The sequence below is a fragment of the Struthio camelus genome, chromosome 1 (genome assembly GCF_040807025.1).
Source record: "Struthio camelus isolate bStrCam1 chromosome 1, bStrCam1.hap1, whole genome shotgun sequence".
Taxonomy (NCBI): domain Eukaryota; kingdom Metazoa; phylum Chordata; class Aves; order Struthioniformes; family Struthionidae; genus Struthio; species Struthio camelus.
Window position 1 is genome coordinate 178,508,237 of NC_090942.1, and position 23,586 is coordinate 178,531,822.

General features: G+C 35.2%; 1 protein-coding gene and 1 long non-coding RNA gene across 13 annotated transcripts in view; one reads left to right on the plus strand and one right to left on the minus strand.

The window, feature by feature from the left end:
• LOC138065568 (uncharacterized) overlaps window positions 1–16,296 on the plus strand; it is a 30,693-nt gene extending 14,397 nt beyond the window's left edge. Inside the window, exons 2-3 of the long non-coding RNA XR_011138585.1 lie at window positions 980–3,672; window positions 7,026–16,296. This is a non-coding gene — a long non-coding RNA (uncharacterized lncRNA). The remainder of the gene's footprint in view (window positions 1–979; window positions 3,673–7,025) is intronic.
• The window catches only part of PIBF1 (progesterone immunomodulatory binding factor 1), a 127,467-nt gene that overhangs the window by 10,341 nt on the left and 93,540 nt on the right, over window positions 1–23,586 (minus strand). For 8 of the 12 annotated variants that reach the window (XR_011138583.1, XM_068929659.1, XM_068929658.1 and 5 more), the window contains one exon: window positions 16,317–16,401. The exons of 1 other annotated variant lie outside the window; for it this stretch is intronic. Coding sequence is in view for 10 of the 11 variants with exons in the window: in XM_068929659.1 (XP_068785760.1) it covers window positions 16,317–16,401 (85 nt within the window). In the remaining variant the exon portion in view is untranslated. 3 more of the 12 variants (XM_068929661.1, XM_068929660.1, XM_068929662.1) reach the window with 2 other exon arrangements.

A 23,586-nucleotide genomic window follows, 5' to 3' on the forward strand; every position in this document is an offset into this window, starting at 1 on the left:
AGTCTTAAATGAAATAAACCAAAAGTGTGTGACATTTTTAAAATGTGAAGTAAAAAAGGCAAAATAGTTGGATGCTGCCTGCATACTAACATTTCAGTAGAATTTGAGATTTGAATAAATAATGATGTTTGATCTTGAAGCAAGTAAAATAAGTTATACTTTATTTAAAATTGTTTTTATCTGTTTATTATGGATAATTGAAATATTACCTAGAAGAACAGAGACTGAAGATCAGTTTCGGAATACAAAGGATAAAATTGGATTCCTTCAACTAAATCAACTAGCAATGTAATTAGAGGCTAGAGAAGAACAAATGCAAAAACGAACGGCAGCCTTATAAAATATAAATGTATTTGGATTTACGCTTACTATAAAAGGTTCTCTATCAATATTTTTTTCGCTGTCCTTGATACAACCTTAACATGTATCAGAAAAGCGTCTAACATTTTCCTAATTCATTACTATAGAAATTCAAAATTAGTATAATATGAAATGTTATAATCAAATAATAATTTATATAATCCAAACAAAATAAAAAAGAACTGCCCAATATAGAAAATGGTTGACGTGTAAAAGGGAATGCTGTCTTATCAAGTAAATAATTGATGAAGAATATGAAAAATTTGCCTACATTAAGCACAGTGGGTATTTATCAAGACAGCTCTTCCACTTCTTTTCAGTGGATTGCCAACAAGTATGAGCATTTTTCTTTTTACTGTCTCCGCCACAGAACTAATAATCAAAGCAAGAAAAAAATCATCTCTGTACACTCAGCTTGCAAAGGCACTTAGCATTACGTGTGCTCATCTGTATAATTATAATAAATATAATATGTAATATACATTTATATAAGCAATTAAAATGATATATATTTGTATATCATGCTCTGCAAGGAGATGCAAAGTAACAATGTTAAGAGAAAGCAACTGACTTACAGAAATCAATTACATAAATGTCAATTCTTATGTTCTTATGGCAGGGATGTCTTGCACCTTTAAACATTCTCCACACAATGATCTTAAAAAGAAACTCTGCAAACTGAACAGTTGAAAATGTTCAGTAGGAGAAGATATCTACCTTTCTGGAATGAAGATAATTCACTCTGATGGTAAATTTAATGTCTTTTCACAGCACTAATATCATCACCAAGGCAGCCAATGGACATCCAGGACTTCGGGCTTCTTTTTCATACAGTAAAGCACGTGGTTAGCATACTCAGATACATATCCTCAAAAGCAGAAGTGACCCTAACAAAGGCACAAACAGTTGACGGAACCTTTGCCATGTCAAATGCTATTCTACTTTTCGTTTTACAAATAGAATTTATGATTGCAAACTTCACCTTCGATTAGAACTCTCTTCTGAAACAGAGAACATCTATTGTGGAAGCTGAACAAGAAATTGCTGTCCTAGAAAATGAATCTGATGCCGGCAAAACCACTAAATTTTGACGACTGACAAGTGTTCCAAAGAACAAAAAAGCATAAATCCCCAGTAAAAGAATGTAAACACAAAATAGGTGCCAAATGCTATGATCTTTAAACAAGGGAACCAGTTTGACTGACAAAATCAGAAAAAATTAACTGAAGGAGTTATAGAACGACAATAGAAGTTTGCCGTCCTCAGAAATGCTATTCAAAACTTAAAATCACTCAGAACCTGTGAGTAAAGCACTAAGATGGCTTGCAGATGTTTCCCTCACCCCAACCTGCAGGTCTTGTGTGCTGTTTAAGAGTAAAGCCTGTATGTTAAGGAGCTCCTTTTGGAAAGCTTGTATTCTTTAACTGCCATATGGTCCCCATGTGGTTAAATTATAACTCAAAATAAAAATATGCGTCCAGTCTGGAGAAACTTGAGAGATTCCAGCACTGTCTTTGGGACCAAGAAGAGCTGGAGTGTATAGTCCCTATTGCATGGCAGGAGGCCAGACAAAAATTGCCTCAAGATAGACTTAGTATACTGTGGCTAGAATTGGTGACTGGACTTTGCTCATTGTGGGAGCCAAATAGCAGGTCTGAGTTAAGAACTCTGGTGACCGTTCTGGCTACGCTAACTTCTATAATAATAATGATGAAGATGAAGATGATGATGATGATGATAGCACGTGCAAGTGAGGGAAGACAGCTGTACTAGGATGAAAAACATGTTCATGCTAGGTCTATGCAATCTACTTATTCTGTAATTTAGGCAGCTATTGTAATCTTCAAACAACAGGTCAGCACAGGGAAAAGCAGAGTTCAGAAAATGAGATCAGAAGTTTGTGAAGGAATAATGATCTAAGAAATCTAAGACAAAAGAGTATTTAGGAATGCTATATCCATTTGCTACTGTTTTGAAAGGAGTGCATTTCAGGATTAATTTCTCAGCTTCTCAAGAATTAAAAGCTCTTGTTCAATATCCAAATGTTCTTTGGAGGACTCAAAAAAAATCATGTTCTACTTCTTATATATCCCTCTTAGGAGAAAGGAAGGTAAATCTGGAAACGGGTAGGGTGGTTCAGAAGGAAGTGGCTTCACAGCTGTCTGTCTTGGTATTCAGTAGGGTCAAGCTTGATGGGCATATAAACGGGTGGTAAAGAAAATACTAAGGACAATGCTCTCTATGAAAACTGTGCGTTTTCTTACTTCAATGCCTCTTCAATTCCCATTGTGATTTTCTGTGGGAGTAAGGGGGTGTTAAAAATAAACTCGTATCATTTAACAGTTGATATTAAAATGGATAGGGATCTCTGTGAGAATTTTGGCTGCAATTCAGCTTTGGAACACATGACCAGACACTTGGGTGGACTTCATTACACTGAACTTTAGACATCTTCTATAATAATATTTAAACCTAAGCTAACTAGCTGGTCTAACTCCTCTGTATAGCTACTGTTGAGAAATTCATAGGTTACAATTCATTTTGCAGATTTTAGATGAGGATATGAGGAAGAGGTAAGTCACACCCTACACATGCCTATTTTTCTTTTCCGAGTACAAAGCCCTGTATGCTTTTCAGATGTAAAAATCTACTGTGCAGATTTTTAAAATTAGGTAAGGTCAATCTTTTCTGCTTTCTCCTTTGACTCGACAAGCACTATCTCAGATCATCTTTACACTGGTAATACTCTTTAATACCATCAAAAATCACCAACAAAAATTGAAGTAGACAGTCTGAGTCTCCTTCACAGATTTTTGGCATAGAACCTGAAGTCACTGACATTTCTGAAGAAAACAGACCAGAGGACTGAAATATAACCTGGTCCCACCCTTCAACATCTGCAATGCCTTGCATACACTTTCTTCTTTTTGTGAAGAAAAAGTTTATGTGCGGCACTCTAACTTTCGAGTGAACTGAGAGAAAGGAGACATATGTATCATTATTCAGGAATCAGACTCTCTCAAATAAAAGTACTACTGAGAATATCTGCTCTTAAGAAGTACTGATTCACACAAGGAACTGTTGTAGAACTGATCTTCAAGGATTTTATTTCCGCCAGAGCGCTAGGGAAGGGCTTTAGCCTAAGAAGGATTATTTGTCTCCATTTTTTGGCTGGAAGTAGAAAAAAAGACTAACACAATTAACACACAATCAACTACACTAGACATTAACATTAATGATGACACAGTGTGAAAGAGGAGAAAGACACAACAGTTTCATTTTGATGTGGCAGAGAGCAAAGTGAAGTAAACGGTAAGTCAGTCCATTCCACTATTTATGACTGCACATTGATAAGATGCAGTGGCATCAGTGATGCAAATTCAGCTTCAACAGTGGAACTCTCTGGGTTCATGCCTATCAGGAGTAGAACCTACATGAATAAGAGATCTCAAATTAGATCTTAACACCCACCTAAGCCATTAAGAAATCATCACAAAAAGTCATGATTTAATCCCTCACGCAAGGCAGAGCATATCTGACACAGCTGCATCCTCAGTCGCAGCTGTACTGTAAATATCAGAAGTCAGTCAGAACTTCTGGTGTGAGATTTGAACATATGGTCATCTTACGCACATTGATACACTGGAAACTGAAAGACAATATGAAATGTCCTGATCAAACAAATGAACCTGATAACTGGGTGATGGAAAGATGCTGAGCCGTATGCAGGATGTTGATAGCTGTTCTGCACTACAGAGTTACTTCAGGAGTTTTCTATAACCCAGTACATATAAAACGTTAAAGTGAACTGATAAATCTATGATGGTGTAGATCTACAAATGACTTCCAGTTTTAGAAGTAAATGCGCTAGAACTCTAGCAACAATAAAACGGCCCAGTCATTGGAGAGAATGGCTATTTTATTTTTGGATGCATAAAAACCTCTGCCTACTTCAACTACAGCTTGAAATTTGTTCTTAAAAGTTAAATCTTTCTAATCTCTCAGAAAAAACAGAGGAAATAATCTCTCATAATTCAGAATCTGTGTGTAAAATTTTGAACATTTTTTCCCCACTTCTTGTATTGCTAAAGATCAGAAATACATTTGCAATTATAAGTAGGACTACTTCTCAAAATATTTTTTTTTTAATTTGAGCTGTTGTGGTATTTACTTAGTCATATTCAAATTTAATAAAAAGTATTCTTTCTAGTAAGTTCTATTTAAAGAAAACAGAAGCTAAAAATATGAATGTGTCAATTTATGTTTATTAACATAAATTATTATATAGAAGTCCTTGTCTTTTTGAGCAGAGCAACACAGTTAGTTTGATTCTCCCTGTTTCTTGGTATTTTTTACATTTAAATTCCACTTCCACTTGGTATTATTCAAATACTACCATAAAGTGAAGGAAATAAAAATTTTACACAGTTAGATAACGAGCAGAATGTGACTGAAAGATTCAGAGGCAACACAGGAAAAATGAACAAAACTAAACATCAGTTAATACTTAGAAAATCTTACTGACAACTTCTTGCTTAAATGTCTATCACTTTAAATGGCCCTCTCTATCACTTAAAATACACTTGCCAACCCCTTAATCCAAATAAATGAGTTGTACTTTGCCTATGAAGCTTTCTATTATCAAGAGAGCAAAAATGTATTCATATTGTATTTAAATTAACGGACATTATTAAGCCTTGTTTTATTATCATGGCTTTTAAGATACTAAAAAAATAATAAACTGCTGAGTAGAAAGCACTACTTAGCACAAAGTCATTTAGCGTATTTCACTGCAAATGGAAAGATTTTTTTTAAAAGAATATATATATATATATATATATATATATATATATATATATATAAAAACTGGTAAAATATTCTGAACAGTACAGCTCCAAGAAAAAAAAAAAGTACCTATCTGTTAAATCCTTCTTCTTCCTAAATTCAGTACTATTTGGAATTCTAATCAAAGCTTGACATCAACAGAATAGATAACAAAAATGAGAAATACTGCTTAGGAGCATATTTTTTCCTGTAAAATATGAGCCAGAAACTTCTCTACACTCATTTAGCAATGTAAATGTCACTTTGTTTCTCCAAGCTTTAAGCTGATAATAGCTCCAGGGCTTACTTGTGATGCAGAAATGTCCCTGTAATCTACTTAAAAAACACGCAGAACATTAATAGAAACTAGAATCTTGGAACATAAACGTAGCATAAGAAGAATGATAATTACTCTGGCTTAACATTTAAAAAGAGAACTAAGCATTGTACATCAGCAGTTTTTTATATAAAACATGTTGCAGCACATAGATGAGCAGGAAGTCATTCACTTTGGAAACACAAATAATTTTGACATTATCATGTACAATCTTTTAAACAGAAAAGAGAGGAAAGAAGCAGAGCTAGAGATTGTTCAAAGGCACCTGTTACCAATCACTTCTTTTCAGTCATGTCTTCCTAACCCCTGCAGATACCCCTTCCTTCACCTGCCATCCCCCCCTCCCCAAACAAAGCAATTTTTTCCTTTTATCCACTAAGCTTCCATCCCTCATTAAACATGCTTTGTCCTCCCCCTTGCTACTCCAAAACTTTTTATGGGCCTCTGAACTTATCTCTACCTCTGATTTTGCAGATGGCAGCTCTTGCTAATCTCAAAGTTCCTAAATCCAATACATTTGCTTTCTAACCTAAGTTACTTCTAGACAGTCTTCCTCAGCATAACTTAATTAGAGCTAAGGATAGTATTAGCCATACTTTAAAGAATGACTAATACTGAAATGCTGAAAAGTCATCTGGAATCCTCAAGGTCATTCCTGAGATGGATGAAACTGTGGGAGTAGAGAGCTTAGCAGCAAAGGATGTTTGCTAGGGAGAATACAAAGGTAAGAAAGAGAAACGAGAATGTAACAGCAACTCGTCAAAGTGAGGTGAAGCACAGACACTTCAGGAGACTTTGTATCTCCTCAAGAGAGAAAAAGAATAAAAACATCCCATCTTTCCTTTATTGGCTAGATAAAAGGATGATAATTGAGAAGTAATGAGGTTTTGTGCAAGATAATGGCGTGAGATGCGTATGTGCAAGCATTCAGACTCCCAGACTCTCCATCTAGTAGACTGAGAATCAAAGAAACAACTCAAGAATAAAAGAGTTGTCTCTGGAAATATTAATATTTCTGACTAACATCACAGAATTGCAAATGCTTCTGATAACTCACATGGCCATATTTAAAGCCTAGCATTCAAGATTCACAGAAATCCTCTGGATTCTTAGCCTGTTTACTTATAGGAACTCTCTGGAGAAGTCTTAGAGCCATCAACAAACTATGCATATCTTAATAGGTCTAATTAGTAGTTGCTTCTCATACTGGATCACATGGACCCTCTCCAATCTTATATACACACTGGAAGATGAATTTGCCAACATTTTATGGGAAAAAAAATGTTACCTTTACTGCATTTTTTTAAAGATAACGAAATAACTATTTTCTGTTCTTAATTTCACCATTTGTTCTCTTTTTTTCTATTCTTACTCATTTCCTATACGATGCTGCCTTATGCTTCTCCCTTCTTCAGATCCTGTCTGCTTGCACAAAACAAGCTACATTTTTAATCTCATTCACATTTGAGCTCCAGCCCTTTGTGTTTTTTTTTCTTTTTTTCAGGTAGTGAAAAAGTACTAATGAAGCTAGTGAAGAAGACTTATTATAGACACTGCTTTTTTAGAACTAGCTGAAAATAAAGAAAACTAGAGTTCTGTAAAAGCGGCTGACTAAGGACAATATGACCCAATCTCTCTTGCTTAACAGAATAGTGCCAGGGACTGAGTCTGAGCACTGAACCCTGACAATCTATACTGCAGAAGTATTAGCTTGCTCCCCAGTTCTGTTTCGGACCACTTCAACTAGCTCTCATCTAAGTATGGTTCTAGGAACATTCCTGGAACAGCTTCCAAGAACCAGGATGGGCAAAATTGCACCAAATTTGTCTCCTTTGGTCCTACCCAGTTTCCCAACACTATCCTAGCAGGCTTTGCATCCTCAAGCATGTCACATATCTTCATGTCACTTTCAGCCTTTTTCAGATACTTTAAATTAAAAACAAAACAAAAAAACCCAACAAAAATAACATCTATCTGTTAGGTAACAAAACCATCACAGGAGCCCAGGGGAGACTGGTCCAGACTGCTACACACTGTGGACACACCTGGTCTGGTCTAGAAGGCAATAGTTATAAGCAGTATGGAAGCAATCTGACCGTGCCACTTGGTTCCAGGGATAAGGAAGGATAAGTCCCTGGCCTTCCTTTATTTAGTAGTATAGATATGACTTCTGGAATAAAGATCAAAACTAAACACTATTATCTCAAAGTGTACATGTAGTATATAGGTGCATGCATATTGATTGTGAAAACCAAATATAAAATATCCATTCTGTAGTTAAAATATTTTTAAAAAGGTTTGATTTTTTCTTAAGAGACTCAGTGTGCCCTTGTGGCCAAGAAGGCCAATGGTGCATCCTGGGGTGCATTAGGCAGAGTGTTGCCAGCAGGTCGAGGGAAGTGATCCTGCCCCTCTCCTCAGCCCTGGGCAGGCCTCGTCTGGAGTCCTGTGTCCAATTCTGGGCTCCCCAGGACAAGAGAGACGTGGCACTACAGGAGACAGTCCAGCGGAGAGCTACAAAGACGCTGAGGGGACTGGAGCACCTCTCCTATGAGGAAAGGCTGAGAGAGCTGGGCCTGCTTAGCCTGCAGAAGAAAAGACTCAGAGACGATCTCATCAATGTCTACAAGTATCTGAAGGGGGAGGGGGGAGGGTGTGGAGAGGATGAGGCCAGCCTCTTCTCTGTGGTGCCCAGCAACAGGACAACAGGCAACGGGCACAAACTGAAACACAGGAACTTCCACCTGAACCTGAGAAAAAACTTCTTCACTGTGAGGGTGACAGAGCATTGGAACAGGTTGCCCAGAGAGGTTGTGGAGTCTCCTTCCCCGGAGATACTCAAAACCTGCCTGGATGTGATCCTGGGCAATATGCTCTAGAGGACCCTGCTTGAGCAGGGAGGTTGGACTAGATGATCTCCAGAGGTCCCTTGCAACCTAAACAATTCTGTGATTCTGTGATAGGACTGTGGAAAATGGCCTTTTCAAGAGACCTGAATTAAAAACTAAATTTGATCATAATTTCTCAGAACAATACAAAGCAAAAAATTGTTTGTGATATTAATTCCAAATTAAAATCACTTTGCATATAATTAGAAGACTTAATAAAAGAGGCAATTTGTATCTAGTAAGGAAAAAATAAACACTAACAAGATTTTCTTTTCAGGTTTTTAAACTCTGAAAAATGCAAAGAAAGAAGAATGGCTGTGACTGAGAGAAAATATTAAGACACATAGATTCTTGGATTACCTCATGCCTCTACCACATACTTTGCAGAGTTTTGAGCAGACAACCATTTCTTTCATTGTGGTTGTTGCTTCTGCAAAAACAGGGCTAATAATACTATTCTGCATTAATTTGACTCAAAAACTATAGGGGCTTTCAAGAGCTAACCTAAATGAATTTTAAATTAGCCTAGTTTAAAATTCATAACAATTCAGGTACAGATACTAAGACAGATTTAGCCCTCACTTCTATTAGAGTGAGGCAACAATTTACTGACATAAGCTAAACTAACTTAAGTAAACAAACAGCAATCAAACCCCATGTGTTTGCATCTGTTTAAATGATTGATATTGGATAGGCTTATTTAAACTACTACTACAAGTTTGCTACTCTTTCTCATAGGAGATAGCCAGGGCCCGATCTCCAGTTGCTACCTTCATTTGAAGAGCTTTGGCATAGTAACGCATCCATGTGTCAATAATACAGGTGACTAGTTCAGCAGGCTTACATTCTATCACTCGTATGCACAGCTGCTAATATACCACAAGTGCATAGATGTTTAAAGGAGATAAAATCTCAGCTGATTTTCATATCTTTTTACCAGTATATGACATTCATGTGCTGATAACTAACTGTGTCTGTATAAACAATTATGCTATAGGAAGGTAATGAATATCATAAAAAGCCTTTATTTGCACTGTTAATGATGCAAAGTTTTATCCTTTTATTCCTTACTACAATAGTTTCACATTTTTAGTTTTAATTTTACAAATTAAAAATTGCTATATTGCCAGACTTACTGTGCACAAAGGTAATTTCAAGCAGTTTTAGAAAAAGTAGTGTAAATTAAAATTAAAACCCCTATATTTAAGCAAACTGAAACTGTTCTTAACACTTAGCAGATGATCTATTTAATAACCTTCTGTTGGTGTCTTTTACCTCACTGTCTCACTTCTGTTTCTTTTCATGCCTCCTATTAAATAGAGTATTTCTATTTAAAAAATAAAATCCCTGTTTCTTAAACTTGCTCTGCTTTTTGCAGAAATAATAGATCTGCACCTTAAATATTTGAAGAAATAGTACAATGCCATACATCAAAGCATAGCAAATTTATAACCTCTTAAATGTAACCTCAGAAAATGATTACTAAAGCTTCTTGCCAAATATCTGAGTGCTGACAGACTGTTCTTCCAAGTTTTTATCTGAAGTTTGGAAGCCAATGGATAAAGCTTAAAATTGCACTTCTGATGTTCCAAAATATTAACAATTGCACCAAGCACAAAAGCCAATGGAAATGCCAAGATCACAGAACTCATGGTAAATATTTCTTTTACTCAAAGCCTGACCGTTGGAAGAAAAGAAAAAAAAAAAACCTCAAATAAACAGATAGATGGAATCACGGATCAAGAGCTGCAGCTAAAAAGACTTAGTGGATTCATCGCACCTAACTTCAATACTTAATAAAGGATAAAGTTTCAAAGGATGGCACAGAAGCTTAGGGTGTTCTGCAGTTCTGGACACAAAATGCCTTTCCCCCCTCTTCCCCAGTAATACTGACATATAAATATTTTTACTTGCTCTTTCGCTTGCTGGACCCTTTCCAAAGATGATTCAACCTGTTAACCTAACAGATAGCAGTTCACTTTTTTTTTTGTCATGTTAGATTGCTGTTTTGTTACAAGAATGGTCTCAGTGAAGGATTAGAGATGTGCCAGAGTTGGTGCAAGATGAGGGGAGAGAAGGAGAAGCTAGGAACAAAGCGAGGCATTGTTAGCTATTGGGTCAACTCAGCCATGACATGTAATTTCATCCTGACTTATTCTCTGAAGGAATATCTTTCCTCTCATGCCCCTCTAATTATACAGAGCTATTAGGGCAACGAAGGTCCTCATTTGCAGGTATAAGGTAAGTGACTAAGACAGAGTGGGATGAATCAAGACTACAAGTTTTATTTGTGTGGTCTGGTCATCTACAGTGATACGGTCAAAAGTGTGATTGATTAAAAAGGTAATACAAACTACAAATAATAATACAAAAACCTCCTGGATTTGAAATATTCTTAAAAAAAACAAAACAAAACATCATTTACTAGAAGGTTATTAACAAGAGACCCCTTGCTCCTCCAAATAATGTTTTACGCTTCTGATGGATCTGGAAAAGCAATGAAAAACACTACTAGTTATCTTGACAATAAGTATAAAATTTCCTAGGTTCTTCAATCAACTGAAAAATTTGGCTGTATTAATAACTGCACTTGCTATCTTGCATTGAGGGACAGCATCACAATATTGCACACCCCAATTCCATCTAATAGTTCAAAGAAGGAAGCAGCACAATGATGGATCTAGCCTTCATGGTATGACCCCTTAGTAACATAATCTCAGTGTGATTCTAGATACTGATGGCTCACAGTAATGTAACTGAACCCACTGTCAGACAGTAAAGTTTGAACTTACCTATATGAAGAAGACAGGAATTTTTATACTACCAGCAGATACTAAATGATATAAATGAAAAGCTAGATATTTTGCATGCTCATTTACTCATTAATTCAGGAAAAAAGGAAAGAGAAGGCTGAGGAAAAGATAAGAATTTGGGCCAAGGTTCAAAAAAGCTTCCATTTCTCTCCTATATGGACGGACCCAATCTTTTATGAATGCATACAGTCAAATGATCACTTTTGACTTTAATTTCCCATAGTAAAATATAATCATAATCAAATTAGCTTAGTTCTGCCCACATAATTCTAAAATAATGAACTATTTTATTACATGAAATAATATCTAGTGTCATTTTTTCTGCAATAAAAGAGCTCACATAGGAGCCCTGTATGAATTCTTCCATAGTTCAGAACTTAAATATTTAACTTTTCTCTCCTAAATTTAAAATATGTAAAAAGGAAAGTAAGATTAAGCACATGTAAGTATTTCTTTATACAAACAAATGTACATAATTACCTCCAAAGCAAGCATTATATATCCAACTGATATCACATGGAGATAAAATTGAAAAACAAAACCCTCAAACCCTAACATTTCATTAAAAAGAGTTAATATAATCCAAGACCACACAAGTGGAAATACTTTAAATCAAAACCGCATACTTATTGTAACTGTCATTTAAGGCAGCGTAAGGTTATTTTGGCATTTTGCTTGTAATTTTAACATGCTTAAACTTCAATTTATCTTAACTACGAATATCCTGGCTTTATCCATTCTATGAATTCTAATGTTCTTGCAAACACAAGGGAAATAAGGTAATTCCTAACAAGAAATGACGGTACAGTATGGGCAACGACTAAATAAAAAAGGACTGATAGTGATCACATTATACGATAGCATGTACAAAACATTCAAAACCGTATGCATATTTTTATTAAACTTTGTAATTCAGTAGTTATAGACTACAGACATATTTAAAAATATATACCATGTCTAAACAAAATAAGTTTTAAATAGCCCAAGATTAGACAACTTTTTTTTTTTTAATAGCAGCAGGGATATTTACTGTGAAATTGTGATGGTTCTGCATAATTTTATAATGTTTATATTAAGGTGGTAGAGAAATCTACTAGAAGACTAACTCACTAATCCACTATAAACTAAGTTGTCCTATACTGTACAAAGATTTACATGGATGAGATAATTAAGTGCCTTTCAGAGAAATTAAAATAATGTCAGACTACTGTAACACGCCTGTATTAAGGTTAAAAAATAAAAGGCTGCATTAGGAATCAACAGAAGTGAGGAAAGGTAAACACAAAACCAAATTAAAGAGAATGCTACTTGTTAATTTTCACACATTTTCCTATATATCTTTTATTTGTATGCTGCTTAGTTTTTTGCATTGTATTAGCATTGCACAGTTTTCTTTCCTCAAATATGCAACTTCTAATGTTACTTTTCAGTAACTATATCCTTTTCTACATATGTGACTTGTAAAACATTATCGCTGTTAGGTAAAACCGTGAGGTATTACTAATATGGCCTATTTTTAACAGAAACATAAAAAAATGTTACAAAACTGTAATAATTTTGGAAATATTTGCTCAATTTCTTAACAGCGAGAGTAAGAAGAATATTCATGATGAAGCCTTTTTCAGACGCAAGCATTTGCTTTCTTTTTTATAAGGCCAATGTCATTCAGCCTTGCTTCCACTGCTGGCTGCAGTTTGAAAATTTTAAGTGGTGAAATGACGAGAAGCAGTAAACGGTTGCATATCAGGAACAGTTTACTTAGGTGGTCATAAGGACTAAGGTTGTTTGGATGTAAAGAATGTTGCACAACTTTGAGGTAGAAATTTTATAATTTTCTTACAAAATGTTGTTAAATCTTTTCTTTACTTATCACTTGATACTGGCTTTAATCAGCTGCAATGCATGTTGGTTGATACAGCACTCCTCGGACTAGGCACTCAAGGCATAGCTACTTGGGAGCAGACTATCTGGAGAGAAGCGGTAGGAGCAGCAAATTTTGAAAGAAACTAATTTGAAATTAGCCTGCCAACTGCCTACCATACTGAAAATTCAGAAAATTCATTGCACAATACACAAATACAGAGCTAAGTCATTAGTCTTCTCATTTCATATTATTCATGTAATAGAAAATGCTTTATTTTTTTCTATAATATTAATAAATAGCAATAAGTTTCCCATATAAAACTTTTAAAATAATTTTCTTGATTTCATAATTTTAGTTTGCTCTCCTGCAGGAAAAAGAGCCAGGTACTTGGTTTAATTTCAGAACTAAATTTTTCAAAAAGCATGTTTGTATCTGGAATTATGGTTTAGGTAATTTCCATGCACTGTAATCATCAGCTCTGATAAAGAAATTATATGTGATTGACATATATTAAACCTCATGTACATTATTACTTACAGAAATATGAAATCAGTAAAAAAAAAAAAAAAAAATCCTGTGTTGGAATCATCTGAAAACTTAGGCAGGAATAAGAACACCTAATTGTGATACACTGTGGCAAAGAAGAATGATTAGATGTTGCAGACATTGTGCTTTTTTCCCCCTATGTATTTGTCAACAAATAGAAAAAAAGAATTTGTACAATTGATTGGTTCTGCAACCTTTCCTTACTTAAAAGAAAAAAAAAACCCTAAAGCTGTATTTCCTTTTTTAGAAAATATGTCTTCATAACAGAAATCAAAAAACCCCAATTTTTTTAAATATCAGCAGCACTGATTGAAAGATTTTCCTGGAGGTGAAAGAAATTAGGAAGTGAATCTTCCACTGTGTCCTCCAACAGTATACACAGCTTCATAGCCATATGAAAGATATCAAATCAATTTAAGAGAAGATTTGGAAAAATAACTGAACATCTTTAAAAATAACCGAGTTGAGAAAACTACTGCTTAGTAATAGCAAAAGCAGATGACTGCTTTGCTAGAAGAAATAATATTACAATCTTCACTGAGTGATTCAGCTATGAAACAAGTCATCTGATCATCAAATACAATAGCACATTGAATTTGTTTTTCTTCTAATTATTTATTGAATGCAGGCTTAGGAAAATATATGAAACAAAATAAACTTCTGAAATGTTTCCCCTAGAAAGTTTTTCAAAATAGTGTTGCAATTTTTCAAAAAAAAAAAAAAAAAAAGAGTAAGCTGAATTTTACATAAAAATTATTTGGTGTTAAGGGAAATTATTCCTCCTAGAAACAAAATAAAAAAGTAAACCTAAATATAACCCAAATTGAACATTAACCTCAAACTTAGTCTTAAATTTGAAATTTGGACCTAAGAGGTGGATTCAGACATCAGAAATAACAGGTAGCGAATAATCACTTCTGATGTACCTACAGATGATCCCGCTAGGTCAACGACACCTGCAGGATATTCAGTTCCTGCAGCATGTTCAATTACACTCTGTTCTGTAATTAGGCTATTTTAATCCCAATACATGGAATTTTTCACAAGCACTACAATAAATTCAGAGTGTTAAATGCAAAAACTGCTCCCGGGGGAAATTGCATCAGATGACCACCCAGTGTGATTCAGCACAGAGAGTAAAAAAAGTTAAAAACTTGTGCTCTGTTGACTTTTATTTCAGTTGATCCTTTCCTATCTGAGGTCTGCACTCAGGGAATAGAATGAGAAGTTTTCACTTAAGTTAAGGCTCACTTAGGCGCAGCTATCAGTGAGATCGTTTCGGTTTGGTTTTAACAGAAAAGGATTTTGTAACTAGTTTGCACAAAAACTGTTTTGGCCCAATTCATGAAAATTTTGGTGAATTCATCTGAAAAGGGAATTTGGAGGGAAGAGCAAGTGAAGGAGATGAAAGAAAACAGTTCTGGAGGTGTGAGTGGGGAAACCTGGAGAGGTGCATGGACAGTCAGGTTTCTATAGAATAATGGCATTATAAGGAGTGATCATGCAATTACAAAAAGAATAATTTAAAGGAGTTGCAGATTCCTTGGAAGGAATCTCTTCATCTCCTCTCTTCCCAGTCTGGGAATTGAAAGGGTATTTTCACAAAACTATTCCTATAATGACTCCATCTTCTCTTTCTGAAGATATAAAAGTTAATTTAGATCCCATCACCACGTACATATAGCTAGTGCTGTTTTTCATCACATTAATCATTTTAGATTTATTAACACTATATTTTCTCTGCAAGTCCTTCCCAAATTATCAGCAGCTCTCAGAAATCATTCAACAACTCTTCACAGTCAGCTTTTGTTTTTGTATCCTGAATATTTTGTAGCATCAGCAAATTTTCATATCACTAGTCACCCTTTTTCAGATCATTTTATCTGTGGGACTCCTTTGGTAAGCTTCATTTATTTCTATCCTTTTTTCAGATATTTAATCAGTGAAAGAATCTTCTCTCAAACCCCATGACAGGTTAGTCTCTTAGGATTGTTTTGAGAGAGAGCTTGAGAAAAGCCTTTTGGGAATCTTCATATAGTTAAGTTACATCTAAACTACAAGACTTCACATACTTCCCACTTTTAGATTGAGAACGTAACGCAGAAGCATCTTGACTCCTTGCCTGGATAAAACTCAGGCGAATACATACAGAAGTAGGGTGACTCTTGTCTGGATGAAATCTGGGTGACCACCATCCTGTCTGCTCTCCCCAAATCCTACGCTGGAGTTGAAAAGAAACTCCAGTGTGTGAACTGGAAATGAATTGTGGAATGCTTTGTCCAGGCTTCTGGTCTTGATGACTAGGGATGACTAGTGGTGGGAGATGGGCATACCACAAGCCCTGCAGATTACAAGCAGTGTATATCAACTACATCACCTTTACCTAGATACTGTTAAATCTTTGCCAAAACACTAAAGAGTGTGAGGCATATCTGTTACATGCATAAGAAAAAGAAAGAACAGGGAGACTAAGTCCACTGGCCAAAGTTAAGACAGAGAGAAATTAGCAACTCAAACTGCAACTCAGAACCTTCTGGATGCCTGAGAGACACTATCACCTATGTTTCTGAAAACTGCAGAGACAAAATAAAGTAACAAAGCAAACTAAACTAAACCAAAAATTTCCCATGATATAACAGAGAGAAAAGACATTTATGGTAGTAATGCTAAAATAGGAAGATTACCTCACGATGATTTAGAAGTCTCTCCAAATCTGCTGCCATTTGATTCTTGACACGCAGCAAAGCTGTCTTTTCTTTATTTAAAAGACTGGTAGAAAGAATATAGGCAATACAGTAAGAGCAAAAGATAATCTCTTTTAATCTTGTATTCTGGTTGAAACTTGCATTTTCTAAACCTAAATACCAGCAACAATGCAAATCTGCTCAAGTAAATACAGCAAATGATCCTTCTATATGTTTAAGCATTGCAATTTGGTTATAAATGGGTCTGAATACATGGATACATACAAAATCTTACTTTAGTCTAACAAAAATGCTATTCAAAATCATCGTAAAATGTGTTTTTCTTTGATTCTCTGAAGGGTAATTTAAAAATATTTTCAGGACATTCTGTTATAATCTATAGGTTTCTTCTAGGCAAATTGGGCTCATTTTATAAATAACAGTAAGGTTCCTTATATTTACATTTCCATATCAAAATGACTTTTTGATTCCTTTATTTTTTAAGAATAGTAGCAGCACCATCATTCCCTCAAAACTACCTGTTTTAATAATGCCGTATTTAGAAATTTGTAAATAACAAATACAAGGAAGAACATCCAACTCCCTTTTAGCTCTGTAGTTTCGGCAGAAATTGTAAATCTATTCTTGCCATTTATTATTTTATACTACAGGAGAATCCAGGGCATTACGTCTCTCTTGTGAGTAAAGTCTGAAAACAGTTTTAGCATAAAAGCATGCTTTTGTAGCACAAAGTCAAGTTTATTTTGTCTTGAGTCTTTGTTTCAATAGTTACAGAATACGAACATTTGAAATGTTTAGCATACACATTCTAAGCCTAGGCAGCAGTTCTTCTAATATAATTAATTATATTTTCACATTCAGCCCCAATATCAGATTCCAACAGTAAACTTCAGATTAATGCATTCTTAAATACATCTATCTATATCTATATCTATCTATCTATATATATATTTTGCTATAAGAGCTGCAAACATTTTCTTTTTAGAAGACCAATATTACCCACTACAATCACGACTCAACTAAATAGGTTTTACAAAAAAGTGTAATATAAGTCAACAACTCAGCAAAAACCAATTCAGCATGTGGAGTGCAAATATGCAGTACTGAATACAGGTCATGAGATTCAAAAGTATATTGAAATATGGAGCAATTACATATGTTGCAAACACAAATTTTTTAATGTTCCCAATATTTACTTCCCAGAGATTATCAACAAAATAAATCAACTTTTTCTTTAATTGGCTGTGTATCATCAACTTGTTTTAAATAAGCAATGTCATTCTTTGACCTGGGGATTTCCTAACAGTTCTTTTCAAGTTCTGTACTGTGTATGACTGTCAATTCCTCCTAGGCATTCATTAATTCTCAGAAAAATCTTATACTTTGAACAAATTGCTTAAGTTCCATGACTGAAAGTTACTTTAAATGAAAGGAGTAACATTTGTGAAACACTAACTACTTCAAGAATTTTATCTTCTGCGCCATTCTTAATTATAATGAAATTGCTGTACTCTTTTTTCCTGGGTTCATGTACTGTAACCTACCGATATTTCAATTTTTCTTGGATTTATGTACTTCCTAATAGCAGAAACCAATCCTTTCAGAGGGCAATTCACAAACTTACTAGAGAAGCAATAATAAAAAGTTCCTGTATGCCTTAAATAGTATACTTAACAAGCACATACATCAGTGTTTATCACTAATCGGAAGTTCACTTTCAAGGTTCAATTTTATCTATGGAATACAACCTACTCTAGTTATACTGCTTCTTCCCTTCTGAATCAACATGACATGACTGATCCATGTACAGAAGCCTCAATATTGTCCTAATTTTATTTATGGATAATTATAGGAATTAGGCTATGCTATGTCATTCAGTAGCACTGCAAGTATCTTCTCTTACACATATAATCTCTGTGAATACAGAATTACCAAAGAATGTGCAGACTTCAAATTTAGTAGTTTTGGAATAGTGATGCTTTTTCATCATTGTAGATAAAAGGAAATAAGGTATACACCTCTGAAAGAACATTGCAAAGGAACATATAAAAATTAACAGAGTGAGAAAGCAGGGTCATCAGACACACCTTTATTAAATTAATATCTGTAAGAACCAAGTATGGTTGAAATGTCTTCAAAAATTCAATTTTGGGAAGAAGAAGGATCATTTCAGTCCCTACTAAAAAAATGTTCTGAACTGGCATCCCAGATATAAGCACTAAATGAGGTTCTAACTTTAAACCACCCTATACTTTCATCAATTAGTAGTTTAAACTAATACAATTTTAATTTGCAGTGTAACAAACTAGAGAGCAGCTTTACAGTTAATTTCAGCTGGCCTAAGTGGCAGCTGCTGCTGAAAGGTCATCCTTCCCTATCCCTGCCCCTAACCACATATTGGTACCCCCTTTTTGGGTTGGTACTACAAAATTTGTGACATGATGAGTGAGTCAGTCTAACTGGTCTGGTTGAAAATTAGAGGGTATTTTTGGTAAAGTTATTTTTTATGTAGATGAGCAAACTAACTTGATTTAGCATGTAGAATAGAAAAACATGGCTGGAGGTAAGGACATGACCGCCCCTTTTGGTGGCTATGCAGTCTTAACCGTGTTACCATGATTCTGGAAAACACTCTAAAATCCAGACAAGACAGTTTCTCACATCTTAGCTCAAGGGTTATAACTTTCACCTGAAGAGACATGATCTTCTTGACCATTTTTAATGGACCATATGTTAAAGTTTTCATGATATAGATATATATTAAAGTATTAAACATTATGTCGAAAGAAATCTTCCAATGGCTAAATGACCTTTAAGAAAACACACGTGAACATCTGGGAGCAATGGGCTGTACAGGGATGATCTTACACCCTTGGAGTTATTTAACAGCATGAACGGCTGCATTTATACCTCAGGAAAAGTGTAGACCATGCTGTGCTCTAACAGTCCCGGTCACTGACTGCTCCATTTTGAATGTGAGGAAAGTGCCCTTTGTGAGGCATATAATAGATGCCCCCAAAGTCTAGGATGGAGAATTACTGAAAAGCTGCGCAGGTTTTCACAAACAATGTCTTTTCCTGTGTGCCTTGGTTTCCATCCAGAAGAAATGAGGATGACTGGGAGAACATGTAGCTTCAGTCCATCAGGCTTTCAAGACCTAGCCAGGCACGAATCCAGGGTCCAGGAATGCAGGACTTTATGGAATTTTATGGAATACACCTGTCATATGCACACACATTGCTCAGAGAAACCACTGGTTCATTTTGCTTTGCTTTCCTCAGGGTCTAAAGCCAAGGTAGCTTGGATATCAAAACTAAGATGGAGACTTACTTTCCTGGAGACTGGAAACTAGCATTTTCCAATATCAGACTTTTAAGGCCTTCTGAATTTAGGCAATAAAGTCATCTTTTAAATCTTTGGCCTAAAGGTACTAGCTACTATCCTATTAAAAAGCTTCTATTATTAGATGTTCTGGATAATATGTTTATACTGGATGCACTAAACAAACATGTATTTATGTATTACATTGTTTTTTATTATTGCTTCTGTTCAGTTTGGAAAAAAAAAATCCCTTTTCAGAAAACTGCACTTTCCTAAATGATCTACGAAGTAAGGATTGTGTCTTTCTAGCACTTTCATGTTACAGCATGAAGACTTTGAATACTTAATCTAATCTTGAGTTCTTTTATGCATTTTATGTTAACATCCAAACATTATCATCAAAAAAACAAATTTAAAAATGGAATACATGAAAGTTTTGTACACAGAACTGAATCTACAATGTAGGTGGAGTAATGTGCATGAATATTACATATACACAACAACCCCTTCTCTGAGTAGTACAGATGAATGGATCTATTTTATAAACTGAGAATAGGCAGCTACTTTTGCATGTTTTATTTGGATTTTTTTAAACTCATGTAGTTAAAAAAAGAGGCAGAAAAAAATTTGCAAATAAAACTTAGTTAGAAGAGAAAAGAGAGTAGCATGAAAAACTCTTATAGTGCAGCTAAATAACCCCATATAAGATTTTTAAAGGCATCTAGGAAACTATTGCTCAGTGATTTCAACTGTAGTGCTTCAACTGGCTTAAGAACTCACCTGTAAAAAGAAAAAAATCATAAAAAGTGCAATAGTTTTACAAGTTGTGATACAGGTCAGAATGCACATATTTGTAGGAAAAAACCCACAAATATATTTGTATAAATTTTGTTTTTAAGGTAAATTGCAGTAGTGTTTGAATAGATAATACTTATTTCAAGAAACAGCAATATTCTCATAAAAAACTCATTGCCAGAATTGTGCAATGGGAAAAATTCAGCTGACACTATGCTAAGCTTTATAATGTTTGGATGTCAATTAGAGAACCCAGAATGTTTAAGTAAGGAACGTTTCAGTACATCACTTTTTAGTGAGCAAAATCCTTGTACTGCTTCTTGATCTGCCACACAGTTAGGCTTTTGAGGAGTGCTTTTGGATAAGCCAAACACTTTTAAAATCAGCCATTAGTATTGAGAAATCTGAGGAACTACATGTAAAATAAACACCCTCTCTTTATGAATGAAGTCCTGTTTAACGTCTCCAGTTATTTATACACCTAGATGTTTTTAGCAGAAAACTATGTACCAAGACTACAATTATTTCACTGCATACACAAGAATGAAGTTCATAGACTTGTTTTCTCACAGCATGACATAGTTATAAGGCATTTTTCTTTCATAAGAAGTGCTAAATGTGTTTTTTTCATTTCTGGTTAAAGAACTGGATACTAGGGAGATTTCTTCATAACAGGGCTAAGGTAAAAGTCATCTCCACACATGCAACTATTCTTAATAACTACCTTTATTTACTTATATTAAAATAAGTACTATGAGAGCCGACATAAATGTAAAGTTATTTAACAGAAAACAGAATATTTTGAGATGTGTGGATCACCTATAAATTCATCCTGTAGATGCCTCGTCGTTCAAAAGTAGAGATTTTTTATCCAAAGTGTGTTTGCAGATAGAGGGGTCAGTGCACAAACCTGCAATCTAGACTGCTTCTTCCTCAACCCTTTCACCTGCCAAATGCCAGCACAGTGGCTTTCTAGGAAGAATTCAAATAGCTATGGGAAGGAGGGCGCATGGTGAATATGCATGTGTATTATAAGTGAAAGAGCTTTGATTACACCTCAGTAACCTCTATTATCTTGGAGTGATAACACATGTGCACCTTCACACAGGAGTCTAAGCAGTAATGTCATACATCTAGAATAACCTGGAGATGGGTCTCTAAGGTGTTCATGCAAAGAACTAACAGGCATGAGAGCTGCTCAGCTATGCATTCATCCCAGCTGCAACAGTTTTTGTAGTTCTTTTGAAGATACTCCTAAACATCCACAAAGTTGTGCTGGAGAGATTCAGAATAGAAACATTTCTCACCAAGGCCATCAAAATAGCTCCGGCTCTGGCAAAATATGCTACTTGCAGGCATTGATTCAGCCTAGTATCTATCTCACCTTCCTTTCCTCTCAGTTTGACAGCTATTAACACAAGTAAATAGCTGAGGGCTATTTGAATAATCCAGTTCCTTCCGTATAAAAAGAAAGATGTGTTTTGATATTGGGGGTTTGAAAGACAGACTTAGGTGTAGAGGTATGAAGTTTATGGAAGAAGATACGTAAGCAGATCTGGTTAAAGTGGACTCTGAAGACCACACTGGAAAGAAACTTATAACAGATCTGCAGGACATCTCAAAAGACTACTATATCAAAAGGATGTGCCTGCATTTCTCTCACTCTTCTTGTGGAAATAACTGCTGTCAGAAATGGCACTTTCATAGAGCGATGCAGTGGGGAGAATCCTGAATAAATTTGTTGTTGCCTGTCCAGGGACCACATTTTAAAACATTATAAGCAATTTTGTCAAAAATTGATAAGGGCATGACACAAGAACATCCTCAGTCCAGACTAAGTGGATTGTTATTATAGACACTCTTCTTGTACTGCGTTCATCAAGACTGTCTACTTCATCACAGAATCAAAAGCACATCCAATAATAATCAACAGTCTTCTGAATATGCAAGGAAGTATAAAGCATTGCACGTTCCTGCAAAACATTTATAAGTTGCAAGAAAGTCCTGACTCATCACTCTGGGAAATTTGCAGGAATCTAACCACCTTAGGAATAGGTTCTGAAAAGATTAGCGGCCATCATGGTAGTGCATGAAAATCAATTCTCGATTAAGTCTAGAAAGTAAATCCACTAGCAATTTAGTCCTTGGTGATCCCTCCAAACCTAAGTTGAGTGAGAGGTAGAGAACTCTGGCACTGACAATACAAAAGGCAACTTAAGGAATTCATGACCTGTGTAATGCAGAAACAGAGCTACAGTGTGATAAAACTGAAGCAATCAGGGATTCTGATACTACAATATATTTATTGCAAACAGTCAAATGGGTACATTTAGTGATGCACCTCCAACTCCATCTCTAAGAGCATTAAGTATTAGGATCAAACAGTGGTCCAAGAGCGGACTTACCATCGTATCTACTCTTATGAAGGGTGGCAAGTGTAAGTGCCAGATTCCCATAGCAGTGATGAAAGGTCTTGAAAGAGAAGTCTCATCGCTAGAACAAGTGACAGCGGTTCCGCTGACACTCTGAAGCTCTATGACTAAATTCATTGTTAACAAAATATTCAATAGTATAGGCAGAGTAGTTGGGGTTCATTTCTACTGGTGCGTGAGAAGAAAGGAGAGTAAAAGTATACTCTTGTTGGCACCAGTGGGTATGATGGCAATGAGAATGATCTCCAGTCTCTGTCCTTAGTTAGCCTGTGTGAGCCACAACTCTAAATTTTGGACTGATATCAAAAGACCAATCAAGCTCAGTGGCTTTGCAAGTCTCCATCATCACTTCTGATGGGCAGATGAGGTAAAGGCATGACATGAGGGAACGCTATTCCACTATAGATTCTGCACAGTAAACATACAAGAAGGAAAAGCTTGATCAACACATAGTGTAGCTGTGAGGATAAAAATGAAGTATTTAGTCTTGAATGTCAGGGTACAGGAATACCAACGCTACTTTATCTATCTATAATCTGGTATTCAAAAAGGAGATTTCAAAACATTTCTAAGCAAAAAATCCCTAATTACTATTTTAAAAGTCAAAATAAGAACACAACTTTCAACATTATTTTTGCATTAGCTGTTATTTGCAAAATTGCTTTCTAGACATAAAATTAATGCATGCATTAGATGTAAAA